General features: G+C 43.8%; 1 protein-coding gene across 1 annotated transcript in view; it reads left to right on the top strand.

Annotated features, from left to right (window-relative positions):
• Positions 1–22,826, top strand: part of POU6F2 (POU class 6 homeobox 2) — a 475,368-nt gene that overhangs the window by 73,341 nt on the left and 379,201 nt on the right. Inside the window, exon 2 of the mRNA XM_084860397.1 lies at positions 21,607–21,778. Coding sequence (XP_084716523.1) covers positions 21,607–21,778 — 172 coding nt within the window. The remainder of the gene's footprint in view (positions 1–21,606; positions 21,779–22,826) is intronic.

Raw genomic sequence — 22,826 nt, 5'->3', positions numbered from 1 at the left:
AAGTTTCCATGCCAGGACAGGGGGGACAACCCATGACAGAGCAGCAGTGTTGCTGCTACAACACTGGCACAGGGCACAGCCCATGGACGCTCGTTGGGACTGGGATCCTTAATCCCACTCCTAGTTGCACTGGCAATTGAGCACTAGATCTTTATATCAGTTCATAGCAGAACATTTTACTGTCTGTAGCGATATTGTTAGAGATAGACTATTAGATATGGTTACACACAATGCATGAAGATGGTGCATTATTTCACCTTTCCACATTTTCTCCTATAGCAAGAGCAGGAATGGCATTGCATGCTGGGGTCTTGTTGGGATGAGTTTTGGCAAGCACTGGGGTGGCTGAGGAAGCACCCTATTCCCTATCTATGGAGAGACCAGATTGCACCCTTGGATATGAGATTGTTGGTTGGATTCTAGGCAGAAAAAGTGTTGAAAAATGTATATTGCCTTTGTGAAGCAGATGCCATAGAATTTTTACTGTACTGATACAAGGTATGCTAATTAGAGAGCAATGAATGATCATGCCACATTTAACAACAAAAGATAAAATCCTTAAAATCCTTGTCACTTAAAGGTACATTGCAGATGGTTTTGAGTATGTTCAAATATTTGTAGGTTCTGGATATTCAGAATGCAAAAATACACAACAGACTTAAAGCATTTCTACACCACGTTACACCGCAACGTTACCAGGACTTTTATTTGCTTATTTATTTATTTATTATTAAATTTATTAATCGCCCATCTGGCTGGTCACCCAGCCACTCTGGGCGATGTACAACATACAATAAAAACAGTTTAAAACAATAAAATTCTACAATAAAAACATTTTCTAAAATACCCTAACCCACCCCAAATGCCTGCCTGAACAGCCACGTGTTTAATGCATGATGGAAGCTCATTAAAGAGGGGGCATGACGGAGTTCCCTAGGGAGGGAGTTCCACAGAGTGGGGGCCACCACAGAAAAGGCCCTCTCCCTCATCCCCACCAGTCTAGCTGTCCTGGCTGATGGGACAGAGAGAAGGCCATCCGAGGCTGATCTTGTTAAGCGGCCTGTCTGGTGCTGCTGGAGGCGCTCCTTAAGATAGGCTGGGCCGGAACCATATAGGGTTTTAAAGGTCAAAACCAACACCTTGAATTTGGCCCGGAAAACAACTGGTAACCAGTGCATCTCCTTCAGCACTGGAGTGATGTGATCTTGCCGGCGGCTGCCTTTAATCAGGCGAGCCGCCGTGTTCTGTACCAGCTGCAGTTTCCGAACCGTCTTCAAGGGTAACCCCACGTAGAGCGCATTACAGCAGTCTAAACGAGAGGAGACCAGGGCATGTACTACCGATGGGAGCAGATGGTCGGGAAGGAAGGGGCACAGCCGCTGTATCAGATGGAGTTGATACAGCGCTGTCTGGCTCACAGCTGACACCTGAGCCTCCATGGACAGCTGGGAGTCCAAAGTGACCCCCAGGCTGCGGACCTGGTCTTTCAAGGGTAGCCGTACCCCATTCAACACCAGGTCAACATCCCCCAGCCTCCTCTTGTCTCCCACCAAAAGTACCTCGGTCTTGTCAGGGTTCAGCTTCAGCCTATTCCTCCCCATCCAGCCACTCACCGTCTCCAAACATTTGGACAGGGATTCTACGGCCAACCTTGGTGAAGATTTAAACGAGAGGTAGAGCTGCGTGTCATCCGCATATTGATGACACTGCACCCCAAACCTCCTGATGATAGCCCCCAGCGGCTTCACATAGATGTTAAATAGCATCGGGGAGAGGATGGAACCCTGTGGCACCCCACAAGTAAGTGGCCATGGGTCCGAAACCTCCTCTCCCAGTGCTACCCTCTGGTACCTGCCGGAGAGGGAGGACCGGAACCACCGCAATACGGTGTCCCCAATGCCCAACCCCTCCAGGCGGTCCAGGAGGATACCGTGGTCAACGGTATCGAAAGCTGCTGAGAGGTCGAGGAGAACAAGGAAGGAGCATTCACCCCTATCCAGAGCCCTCCTCATATCATCTACCAAGGCGACCAAGGCCGTTTCTGTCCCATGCCCAGGCCTGAAGCCTGACTGAAATGGGTCTAGATAATCAGTTTCTTCCAAGTGTGCCTTCAACTGCACCGCCACCACCCACTCAATCACCTTGCCCAAAAATGGCAGATTTGAGACTGGGCGAAAGTTGTTCAAAACTTGAGGATCCAAGGAGGGCTTCTTTAAGAGCGGTCTTATCACTGCCTCCTTGAGGGCTGATGGCATCACTCCCTCCTCAAGGGAGGCGTTCACCACCGCCTTGATCCCCTCACCCAGTCTCTCTCTGCAGCTCATAATGAGCCAATATGGGCAAGGATCAAGTAAGCAGGTGGTCGGCCGTACCGATGAAAGCACCTTGTCCACTTCATCAGGAGGAAGAAGCTGGAACCGATCCCACAAAACCGGTTTGCCACAGGCCGCCTCTTGCGCACTAACTGTATCCACAGCGTGCAGAGTAACACACCTAATCTGATCAATTTTATCTGCAAAGTGCCTTGCCAAGGCCTCACAGGAGGCCTTAGAATGCTCCAGTGGTTCCGGAGCCACAGGACCGACCAGGCTCCGGACCACTTGGAACAGCCTCCTGGGACAGCACTCTGCAGACGTGATGGAGGCAGCATAATATTCCTTTTTTGCTGCCTTCACCACCACGTGATAGGCTGAAGATACAGCTCTAGCCCGTGTCTGATCGTCTTTGGAGCGAGACTTCCGCCACCGGCGCTCTAGCCGTCTCACCTCCTGTTTCAGAGCTCGTAACTGCGGATTAAACCATGGTGCAGTCTGAGCCCTGTTCAGGGGGAGAGTGCGTTTTGGAGCCACCTGATCTAATGCCCCAGTGATTGCGGCATTCCAGCCACCCACCAGGGTCTCGACCGAGTGGCTGTTGGCATGCCCCAGAGATTCCCCAAGCACGTTCAGGAATCCATTTGGATCCATAAGACGCCTGGGGCGGACCATTTTAATGGGTCCTCCACCCCTGCGGAGGGGTTGTGGAACCGAGAAGTCCAACGTCACCAGATAGTGATCTGACCATGACAAGGGGGTGGTGGATATACCCCCGACTTCCAGATCACTCCCCACTTCTCCAGAAACAAACACAAGGTCTAGTGCATGACCGGCTACACGGGTGGGCCCAGTTAGAATATGGTGCGGCTCCCAGGAGGCCATGGTCTCCATGAAGTCCCGAGGTGCTCCTGTGAGGATGGCCTCCGAATGTACGTTGAAGTCCCCCAACACCAGTAAGTTAGGGGACTGCACACGCACATCAGAGACCACCTCAAGCACCTCGGCCAGGGAGTCAGTTGTGCAGCGGGGTGGACGGTACACGAGCAGAATCCCCAGACTGCCCTTCGGGCCCAACCTCCAGTACATGCACTCAGCAACCTTGGTCTCCCGGAGAGGGGGTCTGGTGAAGACCAAGGACTCTCGGTAGATAACAGCCACTCCCCCTCCCTGATCCCCAGCCCTCGGCTGCTGTGCTTGCTTCTTTCTGCAGAAAGCAGAAGACTTTCTGCTTCTATTTTCTTTGCAGGATTACAATGGGCTCCTTTAGACAGCAAGCACATGATGTGGAATTGAAAACTTCCTTTCTCAGCAGTTCTCTATATGTTTTATGAAACAGTGCTGTCTAGTGGCTGTATTATAGTGCTACGCCGGCTGTACACACTGGCAATATCCCACATTTTTTTTTTATTCCAGTTTATCTCCGAAGTTTTTGAAAGTGGGATAAATGGGGGAAAGCGCAAGAGGCATCCTGGAGGTTGATGACATTATGTAAAGGACCTGCAAACTTCTGTGAGTGTCCAGTCACAAGCGTGAAATAAATCGCTCCTGTAGAGAAGCTCTTTATGTTTTACAGAGTAGTCCTGTGGTCCATAGACAGCATCTGGGGCACCATAGATTTCCTCCTCCATGTACATAGACAGAGCTATGAGCACAGAGTAGGAGATCCAACTGTGGATCTTTCCCGCCACCACACACACACTCCTCCCTCCTCCCAGGTGTTATGGAAAGCTCCACAACAGCTTTTCTTTCAAGGTCACAACAGTAACCTGGGAAGAAGACAGGGAGGGTGGAAAGGAGGTGTGCTGGTGGGTGCGGAGGGGAGGAGAGGCCTGGATCCACTTGATCCAAGAACCTCTTTGTCGCCTCTCCATGAGGGGCATCAGCTAGCTGGCCAAGAGGCTCTTTGAATAGGTAGAGAGCTCAGATCTCAAAGCCCTTTGTCTAAAGAGCAAGAATCACATAGGACTGCTTTTTTATATCAGGTCCATAATGGATATCAGTAGCTGTTTTATTTTAAAATATCCTATTTGTGAATGCAAATTGTATTTTTGTATTTACAGTAAATACTAAAAATGCAGAGGCAGCCAACAGATTGTTAACAATCCTGCATGCAACTGGTGAATGTCTGAAATTGTAGAGCTATGTTAGTGAATATTGATAATCACCCTTAGACATTGTCTATATTCAGTGGTCTGTCTCCCTAGTTCTAGTTATTCACTGAATACATGAGGGATTCTCAACATTCCTTTGTGAATGTGGGAGGGGTTGTTTGTGTTTTTAGAAATCTGGTGGCACTTGGCAACTAAGTATCCAGTGTAAGAGAAAAGAGAATCAGTGCCAAAGCTGGTTCTGAATAACGTTCTCAGGTGTTTGCTGGTATGAAACAACCATATGGGAGGGTTCCATCTTTGATTTTTTTTTTTAAAGAATCAAATTATATACATTTTCCACAACCCATTTTGCAGATGGGTGAGTCCTGTAAATAATGTAAATGATCTGAGCAATGCCTGGTAGCCAGTTAGTGTCTGAGCCAATGGCAGACCAAACAGTACAGACTTCTATTCGTCTGATAAAAGTGCTTGATGGAACTTTCTCTCTGAATGAAAGGCTATTACTGTGTACAGTGGGGGTCGCATATTTGTATGCTCGGTTGTCAATGGGATGCTCAAATCTCCGAATGTTTGATGTTTGCTTTTATGAAACCTGATAGAAACCGATATTAAAACAACTGAAAGCTAGCACAATGCCATTAAGTGCAATCCTGCACTTTTTTAAACAATGAAAATGTTGCTACTTGCTTTAGTGGCAGGAAGATCAGAACCATTCTTCCCAATTGTTTTTCTTCACCATGCACAAATTAGATTCTCAGACTTCGGTGAGCTCCTGCTTTGTTGATACGGATAGGGAAATGACCAGTTGTTTAAAGGAACATATGATCAGTCCTCTTTTAAAACCAAAATATGAAATTATCAAAGCAAGTAGCATACAATGGCAGGATTTGCTGTTTCAAGAAAAGCAAAGGAATTGTTTGCTTTATCTCATCTAAGGAGAGTTGTGCTAGTTACTATTAAATGGTGAAGTTGAACAATTTGAGCAATTTGCTGGTTTTTGAAATAAGAACAGTATCATGGGGAAAGAATAATAATGAAAAAAACATATTTTTATTTTGAATATATCACCGATTTGTTTCCCCATTAAAATCTTGTATATACGGATTTTTATAAAGCAAGAACAGAGAACAAGAACCAAACATGAACAATTAGAAATTGTCTCTCTTACCATAATATTTCCTTATTGTTGATTGGTAATCTGGAACATGTAGTTACTCACAAAATGATCAATAAATTTTCATGTCACAACAGTCAACAGTAATATGCTGTTTGTGCTACATGCAGTGCGATACATATCACAGGGTACTTTAGCATCACAAAATCAGTCCAAAACAGTTCTCTAGGCTAATTTATGATATGTAAAAGGGGTTGCCTGTAAGGAAAATGGGACAACTCTGGAACAGGGGTTTGTAAAGTTTTATTCCAAGACAGGATGCCTATTGTTAACATTGTTGTGTTGCATGCTAGTGATTGGCCACTCACGGAAGTTTGTGGGTCCTTAGTTTATATGACATCGTCAGCCTCCAGGACATCTCCTATGCTTTGCCCTCTTTATCCTGCTTTCAAAAAGATCAGAAATAAAGTGACAAGGGATGTTAATCTGTTCTATTGGCTGTGTGTAATGATGGCAAAGCACTATTATCACAGTGCCATCTAGTGGCTGTAAAATGAAACATATAGAAAGATATAGAACTTGTTGAGGGAGGACTTGATTCAAACCACATGTCTTCCCATGTAAAAGAGTCAGTCATAATCCCACAAAGAATCTGGAAGCAGAAGCCCCAGTAACATTGCAGGACAAAAGTTGCAGGATAAAAAGCCTGGTATGAAGAAACTCAGAGCCATTCCATAATCCATACATTACCAAGAGAAGCATGGTTGCCAATGAAAAAATGCTTCCGGATGGCACGGTCTCCATGTGGTTGCTGTAACATACATAAGGGGCCTCATCATGAGGATGAATATAGGATCATGTGTAGCACTGAAAGATAAAACAAAAAAGAGGAAAATATTTTCCAGAAAATCTCAAGTGTCAATTCTTTTTTTGAGCAAAACACTCTTCTTCCGGGAATAATTATCTAAATAAATTGTGCTGGATCCAAGTATTCCTTTCCTCCAATGGAATAAATCTTTATCTGACAGTGGAAGCTTCTTCCATTGGAGGAAGGGAACTCTTGGATCCAAAACAGTATTTTTAGTAAGGCCAGAAAGTCATGGTCTTTTGCAGCCTCTTCCCTTCCTGCTTCTTTCCTTTCCCCCAACTCTGGTTTTCTCCCCCGCCCCAGGACCACTTCTGCCCCCCCCCACTCCTAGATCACCAAACTTCCCTGCAAACAAGCAAGTTTGCTCCTCTTCCTTTGCTCTTCGAAAAAGAAGGTGTGCTCCTTGTGGCAGCAGCAGTGCTGCTCTTCCTTGCTTGGCTTCTTGAGCTCTTTTGCCCACTCCTCTTTGTGGGAAGGCAGGGAGGCACGGTCCTTGTCCAGCCCATCATCTGGAGCTCTTCTGCGAGTTTGGCGCTCTCTTTCCCCCATAGATTTATTCTTGTGGAAGTCAGCATCTGCAATCCTGCTGCCACATGGGAGGCCTGCTTTTAGGGCCCTCCAGTTGAACTGGAGTGAGATCAAAGGAGAGATCTCACTCCGGAGGGTCCACCCTTTGGGCCCCACCCCCATCAAGCCAATCACAGTGCTGATTGGCTCAGCAGTCCTCTCCAAGGGAAGGTGCTGATGTTGTGGCTGTGCAACTACTCCTTGCCAGCCTTTCCTCCCTTCGCTGCCGGCCTGCGCCCCCCCCCCCAATCACGACTCCCTGGTAAGAAGGGAACTCGGCTTAGCACTAATTATTCCCTTAGAGGAGAGGCTTTTACTTGAAATAGTGCAGGTTTTGTAATTTTCTAAAAAAAAAAGAAAGATGGGGGGAGAAAAGAAAATTGGGCTGCACCATTTTGGATTTTTCCTCTTTTTTGGTGTGTGCTCACTATATGGAGTAGCATACTCACATAGAAACACTCCATGTTGGTGTGGAGACTTTCTGTGTGATTATGCCACTTCATATACTAAACTGAATACTAATGCAAGAGAGAAACTGTCATATGGAAGCATTTTTTGGTGGTAATTACACCACTGTGGTAACATACAAAATGGTCCTAAAACACAAAAAAAGATGTCAGAGATTGGTGCACACATGTTTATACTACGCCAAGAAGCAAGCAGATTAAAGGAAGAAGGAAAGGCTAAGTCCATTTGGTGAGGATGTATTTTGTTGTTCAGTTGTTAAGTCGTGTCTGACTCTTCGTGACCCCATGGACCATAGCACGCCAGGCCTTCCTGTCCTCCACTCTCTCCCGTAGCGTGCTCAAGTTCATATTCATTGCATCGGTGATGCTATCTAGCCATCTCATCCTCTGCCGTCCCCTTCTCCTTTTGCCTTCAATCTTTCCAGGCATTAGGGTCTTTTCCAGGGAGTTTTCTCTTCGCATTAGGTGGCCAAAATATTTCAGCTTCAGCTTCAGTAACTGTCCTTCCAATGAGCAGTCAGTGTTGATTTCCTTTAGGATGGACTGATTTGATTAGGGGTGTATGAAACCCTGCTTACCTGGCTCCGGCCGCTGGCTAGCAGGGATGCAAATGGCGGCGGCCGTAGCCGCCGCCGTTTGCGTCCCTGAATTCAGCCGTGATAGGCTACATAAAGACTTACGTAGCCTATCACGTCTGGGCTTTTTTTAAAAAAAGCATACACAAATGGCGGCGGCTACGGCTGCCATTTGCGTTCCTTATTTTTGGCCGTCTTAGTCTACATAAATATTTACGTAGACTAAGACGAAGACAAGAAAGGGGAACGCAAATACCGTAGCAGACGCTATTTGCTATCCCCTTTATTTTCACCGTCTTATTCTACGTAAATATTTACGTAGACTAAGACGGCGAAAATAAGGGGAACGCAAATAGCGTCCGCTACGCTCTTTGCGTTCCCCCTTATTTTCGCCATCTTAGTCTACGTAAATATTTACGTAGACTAAGACGGCCAAAAATAAGGAACGCAAATGGCGGCGGCCGTAGCTGCCGCCATTTGCATACGCATTTTTTAAAAAAAATCCAGACGTGATAGGCTACGTAAGTCTTTACGTAGCCTATGACAAATGGGGGGGAACAGAGTGGAAATGGCGGTGGCGGCGGCAGCTGGTCAGAAGACCAGCCGCTGCCACTGAAGCCGCCGCTGGAGCCGCCACCGTCCGGAACATCCTCACCAGGTAAGTCTCATCTTGGGAGGGATCCGCGGGGGGGCAGGCTGTTCCGCCACGGAGTTCGGGGGGCCGAATGCACTGGCATTTGGCCTCACCGAGATCCGTGGCGGAATTCTCTGACATCCCTAGATTTGACCTCCTTGTAGTCCAGGGGACTCGTAAGAGTCTTCTCCAGCACCACAGTTCGAAAGCATCAATTCTTCGGCACTCAGCCTTCCTTATAGTCCAGCTCTCACAGCCATATGTTGCTACTGGGAAAACCATAGCTTTGATTATACGAACTTTTGTCGGCAAGGTGATGTCTCTGCTTCTTATTATGCTGTCTAGGTGTGCCATAGCTTTCTTCCCAAGGAGCAAGCGTCTTTTAATTTCATGGCTACAGTCACCGTCTGCGGTGATCTTGGAGCCCAAGAAAGTAAAATCTGTCACTGCTTCCATTTCTTCCCCATCTATATGCCAGGAAGTGATGGGGCCAGATGCCATGATCTTAGTTTTTTTAATGTTGAGTTTCAAACCAGCTTTTGCACTCTCCTCTTTCACCCTCAACAAGAGGCTCTTGAGATCCTCTTCGCTTTCTGCCATTAGGGTGGTATCGTCTGCGTATCTGAGGTTGTTGATAATTCTCCTGGCAATCTTAATTCCGACCTGTGATTCATCCAACCCAGCGTTTCTCATGATGTACTCTGCATATAAATTAAATAAGCAGGGCAACAATATACAGCCTTGTTGTACTCCTTTCCCAATTTTGAACCAATCCGTTGTTCCATGTCCAGTTCTTACTGTTGCTTCTTGACCCTCATACAGGTTTCTCAGGAGACAGGTAAGGTGGTCTGGTACTCCCATCTCTTTCAGAATTTGCCACAGTTTGTTGTGATCCACACAATCAAAGGCTTTCACGTAGTCAATGAAGCAGAAATAGATGTTTTTCTGGAATTCTCTTGCTTTCTCCATGATCCAGCGAATGTTGGCAATTTGATCTCTAGTTCCTCTGCCTCTTTGAAACCCCACTTGTACTTTTGGTAGTTCTCGGTTCACATGCTGCTGAAGCCTAGCTTGTAGGATTTTGAGCATCACCTTGCTGGCATGTGAAATGAGCGCAATTGTGTGGTAGCTTGAACACTCTTTGGCGTTGCCCTTCTTTGGAATTGGAAAGTAAACTGACCTTTTCCAGTCTTGTGGCCACTGTTGAGTGTTCCAAATTTGTTGGCATATTGAGTGCAGCACTTTAACAGCATCATCTTTTAGGATTTTAAATCAGGGACATTCAGATCTTTCCTCTGTGTATTCTTTCCACCTCTTCTTCATCTCATCTGCTTCTGTTAGGTCCCTGCCTTCTCTGTCCTTTATCATGCCCGTCTTTGCACAAAATGTTGCCTTGAGATCTCCGATTTTCTTGAAGAGATCTCTAGTCTTTTCCATTCTATTGTTTTCCTCGATTTCTTTGCATTGTTCATTTAAGAAGGCCTTCTTACCTCTCCTTGCTATACCTTAAAAACCTGATAATGAGGCCAGGGAACAGGCCAAGGAGCTCTCTACATTGAGAAGAGGAAGGCACTGGAAGGCTCCTCACTCCAACTAAGACCCAATAAAGGCACATACAAAAACATTCAGGGCATGTACATTTCCAGAAGAATTCATTATGACAGCTAATGTTGTATGCTCATCTGAGATCCTGTTGGCCTGGAACTATTAGAGAGGTGTCTGTGTAGGGATGTACAAAAGTGACTTACCTTTCGCGGATTATGTGGATGGCGGGGGAGGCATTCCGTCCCTCCCCCTGGAATCCTGGCTGGGGGGGAGGTGCTCCGTTCCTCCCCCAGGAATCCTCGAATGGCCATTTGTGCTCCGTGGCAGCTCCGCGGAGCAGCTGGCCAGGCCCGGCCCGGCCAGAGCCTTCCGCAGCCGGATTTCCGGCTGCGGAGGGCTCTGGGTAAAACAAAACAAAACAAAAAAACACACAACCAACCGTATACGCAAATGGCGGCAGCTATGGCCACCGCCATTTGTGTTCCTTCTTTTTGGCCGTCTTAATCTACGTAAATATTTACGTAGACTATGACAGCGAAAATCAAGGGGAATGCAAATAGCATAGCGGGCGCGATTTGCGTCCCTTTTTGATTCCCCGTTTTAGCCTACATAAATCTTTACGTAGGCTAAAACGGCGAATCAAAAGGGGACGCAAATAGCGCCTGCTACGCTATTTGCGTTCCCCTTGATTTTCGCCGTCATAGCCTACTTAAATATTTACGTAGATTAAGATGGTAAAAAGAAGGAACGCAAATGGTGGCAGCCGTAGGTGCCGTCATTTCCGTACGTGGTTTTGTTTTGTTTTTAACCCACCCAACCATGATAGGCTATGATTTACGTAGATTTACATAGCCTTTTTCACGTCTTTTTTTTTTTTAAACCTAGCCGTGATAGGCTACGTAAATCTTACGTAGCCTATCACGTCTTTCCTGTTGTTGTTTTTTTTAACACAAACCTGGAAATGACGGCAGCGGCAGCCGGTTGGAAGACTGGCCGCTGCCAAAGCCGCCACCGGAGCTGCTGGTGCCCGGAAGATCCGCCCCAGGTGAGTCTTGTCCCAGGGGGGATCCACAGGGGGGTGGGGGGGTGGCAGGCCGTTCCGCCACGGAGTTCGGGGGGCTGAATGCACTGGCATTTGGCCTCACCGAGATCCGTGGTGGAATTCTCTGACATCCCTATGTCTGTGTATATGAATTTATTGATTTATTTATTTGTTACATTTCTATACCGCCCAATAGCTGAAGCTCTCTCTGTGGTTCACAGCTCTCTCTGGGTGGTTCACAGTAAATGAGTAGGTAAATACTGTAGTCGTGGTGTGGTTGAGTTACTGATAGGGATGTCAGAAAATTCTGCCACGGATCTCAGTGAGGCCGAATGCCAGTGCATTCGGCCCCCCGAACTCCGTGGTGGAATGGCCTGCCACCCCCCGCCCCCCCCGCGGATCCCCCCCGGGACGAGATTCACCTGGGGCGGATCTTCCGACCGGCTGCCGCCGCCGCCATTTCCAGGCTTGTGTAAAAAAAAAAAGACATGATAGGCTACGTAAAGATTTACGTAGCCTATCATGGCTAGGTTTAAAAAAAAAGGAAAAAAAGACGTGATAGGATACGTAAATCTTTACGTAGCCTATCATGGTTGGGTGGGTTTAAAAAAAAAACCCGCGTACGCAAATGTTCTTTTTACGTGTACGTTCCTTCTTTTTACCGTCTTAATCTACGTAAATATTTACGTAGACTATGACGGCAAAAATAAAGGGGAACGCAAATAGTTTAGCGGGCGCTATTTGCGTCCCCTTTTGATTCGCCGTTTTAGCCTACGTAAATATTTACATAGGCTAAAACGGTGAATGAAAAAGGGACACAAATAGCGCCCGCTACGCTATTTGCGTTCCCCTTTATTTTCACCATCATAGTCTACGTAAATATTTACATAGATTAAGATGGCCAAAAAGAAGGAACGCAAATGACGGTGGCCACAGCCACCACCATTTGTGTACGCTTTTTTTTTTTTTTTACCCAGAGCCCTCCGCGGCCGGAAATCCGGGTGCGGACAGCTCTGGCCAGGCCGGGCCTGGCCGGCTGCTCCGCAGAGCTGCCGCGGAGCACAGCTGGCCATTCGAGGATTCCGGGGGGAGGAACGGAGCACCTCCCCCCCCGGCCAGGATTCCGGGGGGGTGACGGAATGCCTCCCCACCCACCATCAACGTAATCAGCGAAAGGTAAGTCACTTTCGTACATCCCTAGTTACTGATTGAGATGACCTCATCCCAATAAAGAATAAGGGTAGAATATGCTATCCTGGTGCTATTAGATCTATCAGTAACCACTGAATACATCATATTATTTAAGATCTTTGGTGGATGTGAAAGGAGTTAGATTGAAATGGTTTTTAACTAGTTTAAAACTAGTTAAAAACTAGTTTAAAGCTAGTTTTAAGAGGATTGAGGCATAGGTTGAAGCAGTTGATGATAATCCACATTAAGGCCCCAATCTTCAGGGAAGCCTACATCATTGTACTTCATTCCCAAGTGTGAAGCTCCTTCCCAAGTGTGAAGCCACTTGGGAAAATAGGGAGTTGCTTTGTGATGTAGTAACATAGTTTTATTGATCTTACCCAGTTCTATATCTCAGTTTTCTCCCCAAGATGGAAAACTATGGGTTCTTTCTCTCTCTCTCTCTCTCTCTCTCTCAATCTCTCTCTCCTTCATAAATTAAGTGACTGGAGGCAAGCTGGAGAGAGACATGGGTGAAGTCAGCAGATATATGGGACACTGGCGGATGATTGGTGAGCTGGGGAGAGAGTTGTGGGTGAGTTGCTGCATTTTACCAGTGGCTGAAATCAAGCTATGAATATTTTGGAATTGTGACCAACGTTTATGTCCAAAGTATTAATAACTGCAAAGGATATAACTTCAAATCAGACAAGAACTATTATCAAGCAGGACACCCTCAGCTCAAGCATTCTTGAAAGAAACAGAAAAAACAAAAAAAGGTACTTCTGTTTCCTGAAGCGCCATAGATGTTAGGCATTTCCAATTTGGATGTGATTAAAGGACCCAAGCATTAATTTTCAGGTTTAGCACACCCTAATCTTACAACTTCTAGAAAGATGAAAAGAAGAACATAACCCCCTTAAAAAAAAAAAAAAAAGACAGATGTATTTGGATAGGGCTTACAATGCTACTAAAACATCACCAAAGGTCTGGTTTTGTCAGGCAGCATTTCTAGTTTTGTCCGGAAAAGAGAACATAAATAGTAAGATGAAGGTAACTAAAAAGTTCTTAAAGTGGCATCGGAAGGCAGGATGTGACTCAGCCCAATGAGATTGTGTGTGCGCGCGTGTGTGTATACTACTAGTATACTTTTTAAATGAATGCCAAAAAGAATTAAAAGCTGGTGGTGCTGACAAGGAATTGAGTGGGAGAAGAAAGGATAATACAGTTCTTCTGCAGTAACAGGAATTAGCTTGGCTGTAGAGTTAGAAATCCCCTTGAGGTTAGAAACTGGTAGGTTTGGAAGGGCCTAAAAATCCTCTATGTGAAGTAATCAAAGTGGGAAGTGATGACAGTAAGTTTTAATTCCTCAGAGGAAAGATCATAATGTTGAAACCAGTCACAGCAACTCACACTGTAAAGCAGTAAAATGTTGAGAAAGAAACATTTAAAGTTCTATTTCCAAGATTCTACACCTTAGAAGTGGAAAGTGGAGATCTCTTTTAAGAGAATATTAAAGAAATTGTACAAAGGGTCAGTTTTCTGCAGAAAAGATGATGTAAACCTTTGAACTATATTTTATTTATTTATTTATTTCATTTCTATACCGCCCAATAACCAAAGCTCAATATTTGTTACATTGTGTTGGTAGTGACATCCTAAGAAGATATTTGGACTTCAGAATGAGACAAGAAAGATGTGGAACAGCATACCATGTGCAGAAATGTTCATGCTAGTCAAGATTGCTGCAGCAGTGGTAAAAAGAGCATAATGACCTGAAAGCATCTATTGGCATGATACTATGGAAAGAAACAAATTGTGGGATTTATATTGTGATGCCTCTGCATATTATTCTGAACATTCTGTCAGCTGTAGAAAAATATGCAATGCTGTCACTGAACTTGATTTGCATGAAAAACCCAGAAAATCCAGTGTATTTAATAGTTCTCCTGTGTTCTGCCCTCACAATATTCTTATTCTTTTGCAAACATCCCATACTGTACTATGCCACTGAGTGTCCTCTTTTGGCCAGTTGGTCCGAACAGGTACTAGACATGGTCCACTAAGACCTGGCTGGGCATGTGAATAGATGAGAGGCAGTGGTAACTGGAACTTGGCAATGGGAGCGAAGAGACAGTTTGGGAGAATGCTGAACACAGACAGAGTTTCAGGTCAGACAGAGGATCTACCACTCCCTGGACAACTCCAGGGATCAGCAGACAACTTAATCCAGTGAGCTACTGGATAGCTGATATCTAGGATTAGGCCCTGATGACTTTTCCAAGGACACAGTGGATAAGGCTTAAAATGGGTGGGCAACTTGTGGCTCTCCAGATGTTTTGGCCTATAATTTCCATCAGCCCTAGCCGGCATAGCGGTGAGGGATGATGGGAGTTGTAGGCTAAAATGTATGGAGTGCCACAAGTTGCCCACGTCTGTACTCCAGCCTGAAGTCTTTCACTTCTATGATGTTTTATAGCTTTTCACCTGATGTTGACATATCTGACAAGGATTTACAGAGAAGCATGGAATCCTGGGCAGTTGGGAAGTGGGTCACCCCGGGGGCTCCAACTGCTCACTCTGGTCTTAAAGTTACAGCGTCAACAGGTCATCTTCCACAAGAGACTCCATGATCTACTCCTCAGCTGGAGCTACTATGTCTCTGAACTTCCTGAAGCTCTTTCCTTGGGCTCATTGTCAGAGCTGCTCTTCAGTGGCTTGACTTCAAGGAAATATGCATGCACATAATGCAATATACATGACAAATGTTATGATGAACCCAAACATTCCAACTGGCATCCATTTCTGGAGATCAGGAACATGGAATTAGGAATGGATATCTCTGGACAGTGACAGACAAGTACTAATTCATAGTTATGGGAAGATGATGAAATAAATCCCTCAAGAGAACCATACAGGGGGATGTTTGGAAAAAGAAAAATGTTGGAGATACCAGATTCTGGCATAAGATGCTACAGAAGGAGAATATGGCTGATTGATGGAGATTGGATCAAGAGAAAAGTTTTTTTTTTTAAATCAAACATCAGCAGTTTTGTTCATCTCACACTCAGAGAAATACCAGGATAGAAGTCATCAGGTGTCATGAGAAGTGAATGAAGAGACAACTTTCTCCAGAGTTCTGCTGAGGAAAGAAAGAACCACAAATAATAATTTAGGAGAGGCAGTTAAATGGTGGGGTTTTATTTTTCTTATTTATGTGCTTAATCATGATATTGGCCTCTTCCACATTTTGCTTTTTTATGGTTAATTTTTAGCGATGGTCAATTAAATTAGTGATTAATGAGCACCTTGTGGAACTCACTACTACTTCAAAGGCATAGTAGAACCAATTCTGCAGCTTATGATGATCATATATGAACTGAGTCTATTTTTAAAAAAATAGGTTTATGTTCTCGTCTGATGAAAACCAATTTTCAATTTTGATGCTGTTCCCAGCCTTTCAGTCCACACTCCAGATGTACCTACAGATTTATGCAATTTATGTGATAACTGAGCTGGCTGCTTTTTTCATAGCCTGGTTTGAATTTTTGAGCTGTTGGCAATTTAAACTTTTCCATTTTAATTAATCTTTGTATCCAACCCTCATGCCCCCATGTGTACACACATGTACACAAACTCCCCCCCCTTTAATATTTGCAGTTACCATGTGATTTCAATTCTACTCCATCACAACCCAGTCACTGTTCCAAGTTCAGGCATTCACAGCTTCTCTCCTCTCTTTCCCTCAGTCATCATCAAACACTCCAAATTCCAGCATCTCATTCCCACAATCCCTCTGCCTTCCTTCCCCTATTCCTGTGCCCATATCAAGGCAGCCCTATCACTTATGCATACAGTCACTCAAGTATAGCCATTGGTGCAATCTGCAGGCATAATGAAAACCACTCCAAAGTCTTACACATCTCAGCTTTGATAAATTCCATGTACCTCAGATGACTTCTAGAGGTCGTGGGTGTCATCTAGGGTAAAAGCAGAATGTGAGTGTGTTGTTGTTGGGAGAATTGTGAGCTGAGCAAAAGTGTACACCCTTTCAGAGTGAGGGCAACCCTTCCTGTCCTCACTCTGAATTGGCATCATGATTTTGTCACATATCCAGATTTAATTGGTTGGATCATGGTGTGATGTCATCATGCTTATCCCCTAATTGTTGGGTATCACGGGGGGGGGGAGTGTTAAAAATTCAGCCTCCATGCCTGCTCTGATCCTGTTCATTATTAGTCCTCCAAGCTGATGTAAAAACCTGCCCCTTAGATTCAAAGAGGCATTTAACTTCATGCATAATTTGGTCCTGGGATAGGTAATTCAAACAAGTAATGAATGGCCTGCAGTCAGCTTCTAATAATATTATTATTTAGCCTTTACATACTGCTTCATACATTATCTTATCAATCCTTATGACAACCCCAGAAACTATAAGGGAGTCCCACACAGAGGACCACTGTGGCATCTCTGGGATTTCTGTCTTCCTCAGAGCTCTTACAGAACAGAACACCTATCCTTTAAAAAATTGCTTGGCCCACAATGTGCCATAAGCTAATTCATCCAGATATACACCCACCGGGTTTCCTTGTGCCCAACAATTTCTACACCCTCTCTATCCCCCCCAGTTAATCCTTATTTCATCACATAGTTAAGTCTTTGGGACAAGGTTTGTCCTGGGAGTAAGGAATAAAGGGGAGAAGACTCTTACGAGTCCCCTGGACTACAAGGAGGTCAAACCAGTCCATACTAAAGGAAATCAACCCTGAGTGCTCATTGGAAGGACAGATACTGAAGCTGAAGCTCAAATATTTTGGCCACCTAATGCGAAGAGAAAACTCTCTGGAAAAGACCCTGATGCTGGGAAAGATTGAAGGCAAAAGGAGAAGGGGACGGCAGAGGATGAGATGGCTAGATAGCATCACTGATGCAATGAATATGGACTTGAGCACGCTCCGGGAGAGAACGCAGGACAGGAAGGCCTGGCGTGCTATGGTCCATGGGGTCACGAAGAGTCGGACACGACTGAACGACTGAACAATCATCACCATCATATTTATTTATTTATTTAACCATGCCACTGTTTGAATCCATACAAAGTATTAACTTGAAAAAGACCAACTCCAGAAGAGTACCTGTGTTTGTTAAATATGCCGTTCTAAAACACAATTAAGTGCAGCAGGACTTTGTGTATTTCTCACACAGTGTTAATATTAGGTGGAGATTTACAAATGTTCCAGTCATTTTGCTCTGAAAAAGCATCATCATATTTTAAATATTAGTGCAGTGAAGAGAACTCTGTTCTTTGATAGCCTTGATTGGGTTGTTTTTTTTTAAATGTGTACGCATATTTTTAACATTTCCTAGCCTTGCTAACGAGCGACAGGCTCATTCAAATACTGCGCCAGCATAAGTCCTGTTTATTTCAATGGGCCCTGCACTGCTGGGTCAGGCAGTACCTGTATTAATTTAAGGCAGGCTAATAATGTGTGGGATCATGAATTAGCTGTGTGTAATTATCATAAGCTTCATCCTAATTGAAAACCCTGAAGTTCTTTGATAGCACGTACTCACAGTAACGCCAAAAGAGTTTTTAAACAACAAAACAAAAACAATTTAGTTTGATGATAGAACCATTTAAGAACACAGACAAAGAAATTAAATAGTTGCAAATGTATACAGGCTTGAAATGTTTTAAAACTGTGCTGGGCAGTTGCTGAGCAGAGCCATGTCTGCTCCAGCTATGTATAACAGGGGTGGGGACCCTGTGGCCTTCCAGGTTCTAAATTACAACTCCTGTAATCCCTAGCCATGCTGTCTGGTGCTGATGGGAGTTGTAGTCTTAATACCTTGGGGTTCCCCACCCCTGGCCTATGGGATTGTGGCAGCCTTAGTTTTCTGCATCCCAGTTATCTTTGTGTATCCTAGCCTCTGCACCTGATTTTCTTCCTCCTCTGGAAGCAGAAGCAAATACCTCCATGATGGTTTGGGGGATGCATGATGTCCCAGGCTTTCCTTGAAAACTGTTCGATGTGCACAAGGTTCACATGTGGCGCCATTCTGGAGGATGACTTGATTGATTCATACATTCCAATTCATCCAGAGCCTTAAATATCTGAAGATAAAAACTACAATATGTAGTGCAACAGTTAAAAGTAGAGTTTTTAATCTGTTGCCCACAAGCAGCAGAGGAGGTGGCATTTGGACTGCAATACTTTAGGTTGCAGGAGGTGATTCACGTTGCTTTTCCATACAACAACAAAAAATCTTGCATACAGAGACCTAGCAGCCTGGAGGAACAGTTCTAGCCTAGCTTTCTCCCTAACATACCAGCCTTCTATGCTCACCTGCAGTTTGCCCCAGACAGTGGTTTATTAGCACCACATTTGCTGTTTGTGAGAACTAGGTCTGTGATCTTGTTTCTTGCTTAAAGGGTTTTGGAGCAAGTCCTTCGCATCTGTTCAGGGTAGAGGGAATGAATCGGGAGAGGTGCTCTCCTAAGATATGCAGATCCCCGTCCTTGAAGAGCATTAAAGGTCAGAACTAACCAGCACTTCCCAGGTACTGGCAGAACTGCTGCAAGAGATATTGGAGGAAACAAGGTTAGGGCCCAGATGTGTGTAGTGGATAGACTATTGGGTCTTTGACCAGGGAAACCTGGGTTCAGATCTCCTACTCAGCTACGCAGCTTGCTAGCACTTAGCCTAACCTATCTTAAACGGTCGTTGTAAAGATAAAATTGGGTTACAACCCAGATATCAACTTTTCCTTGAATAAAGGCTGGGATGCAAATAATTTGAATAATAAGCCGGTTAAGTGTAATCGAATCGATTTTGATTACACTTAATTGAATAAAATCATTTTTAAAAGAAAATAAATATTCAGCGTTCTTGAATGCCTGGCTCTTCCCACCCCCACATTTCTAGAAAATGTTTACCAAATTCTCACTAATTGATACATCATAAATACTAGCAATTTCATCAGAAAATGATGTGAATTTGCATCACTGATTTAATGGATTATATTTCAAATATGTTGATAGCAGCTCAATGTATTTTCTGAGAAGCTCAAGGTAGGTATTACTGGGCTTAAAAACAACACCCCCAAAACAATAACAACATCAACAACAATGGAGTAACGTTAGTGGTTCCTATCTGCAATAATCTAATGCTGACAGAGAGTAGTATTTTATTTAGTAATTAACAGTGTAAAGGGGAGAGAAGCTGTCATGTTGGTTCTTAAGCTGGGGAATGTGATGAAAGATGATATCTCCGATCTCATCCTTTCCACTTGTTTAGGATTGTCAGGATGAGAAATGTCAGCATTATGAAAGCTCAGCTCTGCTCTTGATATGATAAAACCCTTCAAAAGCCAGTCTCTCTCCTCCCCTCCTCCCCTCCTTTCTCTCTCCCTGTACTTGCTTCTTTTTTATTTATCCTGTTTTGTTAGATGGCAGAAATATAATTCTTTTCTTTCTTCCTATTATAAGCCACCATTTTTGTTTTATTATATGTTTCACAACCTCTAATGTCCCACTGAAAATTACCTTGTTAAATGACAGTGTTTCAAAGCCATGAATCCTTCCCCCCCCACACACACACACACCCTATTTCCTCTGAGGTTTGAAACAGTCAACAGACTGTAAAGAATAAATAATAAAAAAGTATTGATTATTTTGATGACTGTGAGATTCAATTAAGTATTAATTTTGCCCTCCAGTGGACCTATCAAGGTATTCAAAAGGGAGGATTCGGCTTGAACTAAATGTGCACTGAGTGCTTCAGCCTTAAATAGGGAGAAAATGTGTTTACCTACAGTATTTGAAGAAGAGTGCATTGATGCACAGAGTCCAATATTTAAGTGCTGTGCAAATTAAACCCTGGTGACAGTGACATTGTTTTCGGCGATATGAGTATTGACTAAAGAAGTGCATTTGATGACAGCTTAAACTATTTGTATTGATTAACATTTTCATAGATTATCATGTGTCATATCAAATTCACTTTTCAGACATGAATACATTAAAAAACCCATAGGCAACCATCGACCAATGTGCAAATGGGCAGAGGGAACATGCTAACCAACCTACTTGCACGCTGGTCACCTGTTCTCTGCATAAGAACCATTTGGGCATGAACTTAGTAATAAATAGTTGGGAGATCGCACAACAGGGTGGCTTGTTTCTTCTTGGCTTCCCCCCTCCCTAGTATTTGTTGGTTTACTGGCAAAGCAAACAATAGACTGTTTTTGGAAGTCATAACTGACCTTCCCCCTCCCCCAGAACCTCTGATCGAGAAGATAAAATAGATTCAGATAATCAGGAGCCTTTTTTTAAAAACAATATACATATATATTGCATATATGCATTATGGAAATATAATGTCCAAAACACAAGAATGATTGCAAAAATTTTGTAAGTATCTTTTGCAAGTTTGTCTTTTAAAAATGTGAATATGTTTGTTTCATTTGTCTTTCCCTTTCTCTCTCTCTCTCTCTCTCTCTATATATATATATTGCTTAACTGTGAGATTATGGACTTTTGAAGCCTAATAACCCAAAGACAAAAGAGTTTTCTTGTCTTTCATTTTCTTGTCTTCATTATATGTGATGAAATAAAATACTTCTCTTTTATTTTATTTTTAAATTATTACTATATAGTGTTATGGAAACATTTTAGTACTGTGAACATGGTTGATTTGCTTCTGACTTGATTAATGTTGTGCCAGTGAGAATGCTTTTCTTTTTGAGAGAGAGCTCTAGGACATCCACAGGCTTTATTAAAAAAAAAAAAAATGCATTGCTGGACCACACTTGCAGCAATCCCCTTCCTTACCGCATTAAACTAGTGAAGAGTGAGGTGTAAAAACATAACACACAAAGAAGCACATCCCACAATTAAAGCTGTGTTGGTTATGTAGCTTTTACTGAAGTTTTCCTCCAAAGCATCCGGAATCTCTCACATGCTAGTTGAGCTTTAATAGGGTGGGGAGTAATGGAAAACTCATTGGATCTGTAATAGCTCTTCACTTGACTGCAGCCAGCAATAACAGCAGGAGCAGCCAGAGATAAGAGAAAGAGAGAGAGAGTGTGTATGTATGTGTGTAAGAGAAAGAAAGGGAGAGCGAGGGAGTGGGAGATAGAATACGCACACCAAAGCTGCCACTTTTCCCCCCTCATTCTTTTTTCCCCCCATCCTAGGATCCAATGATAGCTGGACAAGTCAGTAAGCCCTTGCTGTCACTGCAGAGTGAAATGAATGCAGAGTTGAGAGGTGAGGACAAGGCAGCTGCTTCAGACAACGAGCTGAATGAGCCCCTGCTTGCGCCTGTGGAATCAAATGACAACGAGGACACTCCCAGCAAGCTCTTCGGTAAGTCTGTCTAGGTATTTCGTGTCTGGAGTGTTGTTGCCTCTGCACTGGTGCCACAGAATGTGAGGGGAGAGAAAGGAGATAAGGCGACACTTGGTGGAACCAACTTCTGTTGTGGGAAGAGCATGCACAAGCTTTCTCTGTCCAGCTTGAAAGTGTGCGCTTGCTAACTGGCAAAAGTTTGTCCTGAGAAATGCCATTGCATTGTGGACTAGGTACAATTTGCACATCACATACTCCAGAGTAGTTTGGCAATTGTCCCATAGACATCAATGGGGCATCAACAATGCTACTCTTGCACAAGTGGCTCATAGGTTGCTACCTTTTGTCTGTTGGCTGTTAGTGTTACCATGTTGTCCAGAAAAGTAAGCTCCTGTTTTGGTGCGTTTGCTTTTGTTTAGAATTAGGTGTGTACATTGAAATTTGCAGGTGTGTAGTGAACGGTTTAGATTTTTCTTGAAAACCCCTTGAAAATGACCTCTCTGAACACTTTTGTCCACAGTAAACTTTTCTTAAGCATTTTGAAGTGAGGTTTTTTCCTCCGTTTTGTTTGGTGTGTAGCTCTTTAAAAAGGGATCATATTTCTTTCATCTTTTATTAGACATTATTATACCATTCTAGAAAAGCTTTTGCGATTATTCAGTGTAAACATAAGAATTATTCGGTATGTATTTTAAATGAAAGAATGAAATGAAATCATATTGCTTAGAAATATATTTTACAATTTCAGTTAGCAAAGCAAATATACCTCCCTCTCAAGATGCATGAGGATATAGACTGTATATTTTAAACAGCTGGATTAATAGCTAATGAAAATATAGCCTTTCAGGAATATTGGTTTCATATCCAAAATGAAAATAAGAAGTGTGGCGCTTCAGCCTAGACATCTGTCATTCAAACCAGTGACACCCTGTAAGACAACTCAAGCAACTGTAATCTCTAATCAGAAAAGGGAGCAGAGCGTGTTCGGGGGTGTGCTTGAGTGATAGATGCTGATATACGTCTGTGCTGGAGCTGTACTACATAGCACAATGTGACATTTGGATTC

Source organism: Heloderma suspectum, chromosome 5 (assembly GCF_057233095.1).
Source record: "Heloderma suspectum isolate Gila_16-S chromosome 5, 16-S_ref, whole genome shotgun sequence".
NCBI classification, from domain to species: Eukaryota; Metazoa; Chordata; class Lepidosauria; order Squamata; family Helodermatidae; genus Heloderma; species Heloderma suspectum.
Note: the sequence above shows the minus strand (reverse complement) of the source record. Positions and strands in the feature narration are given on the sequence as shown.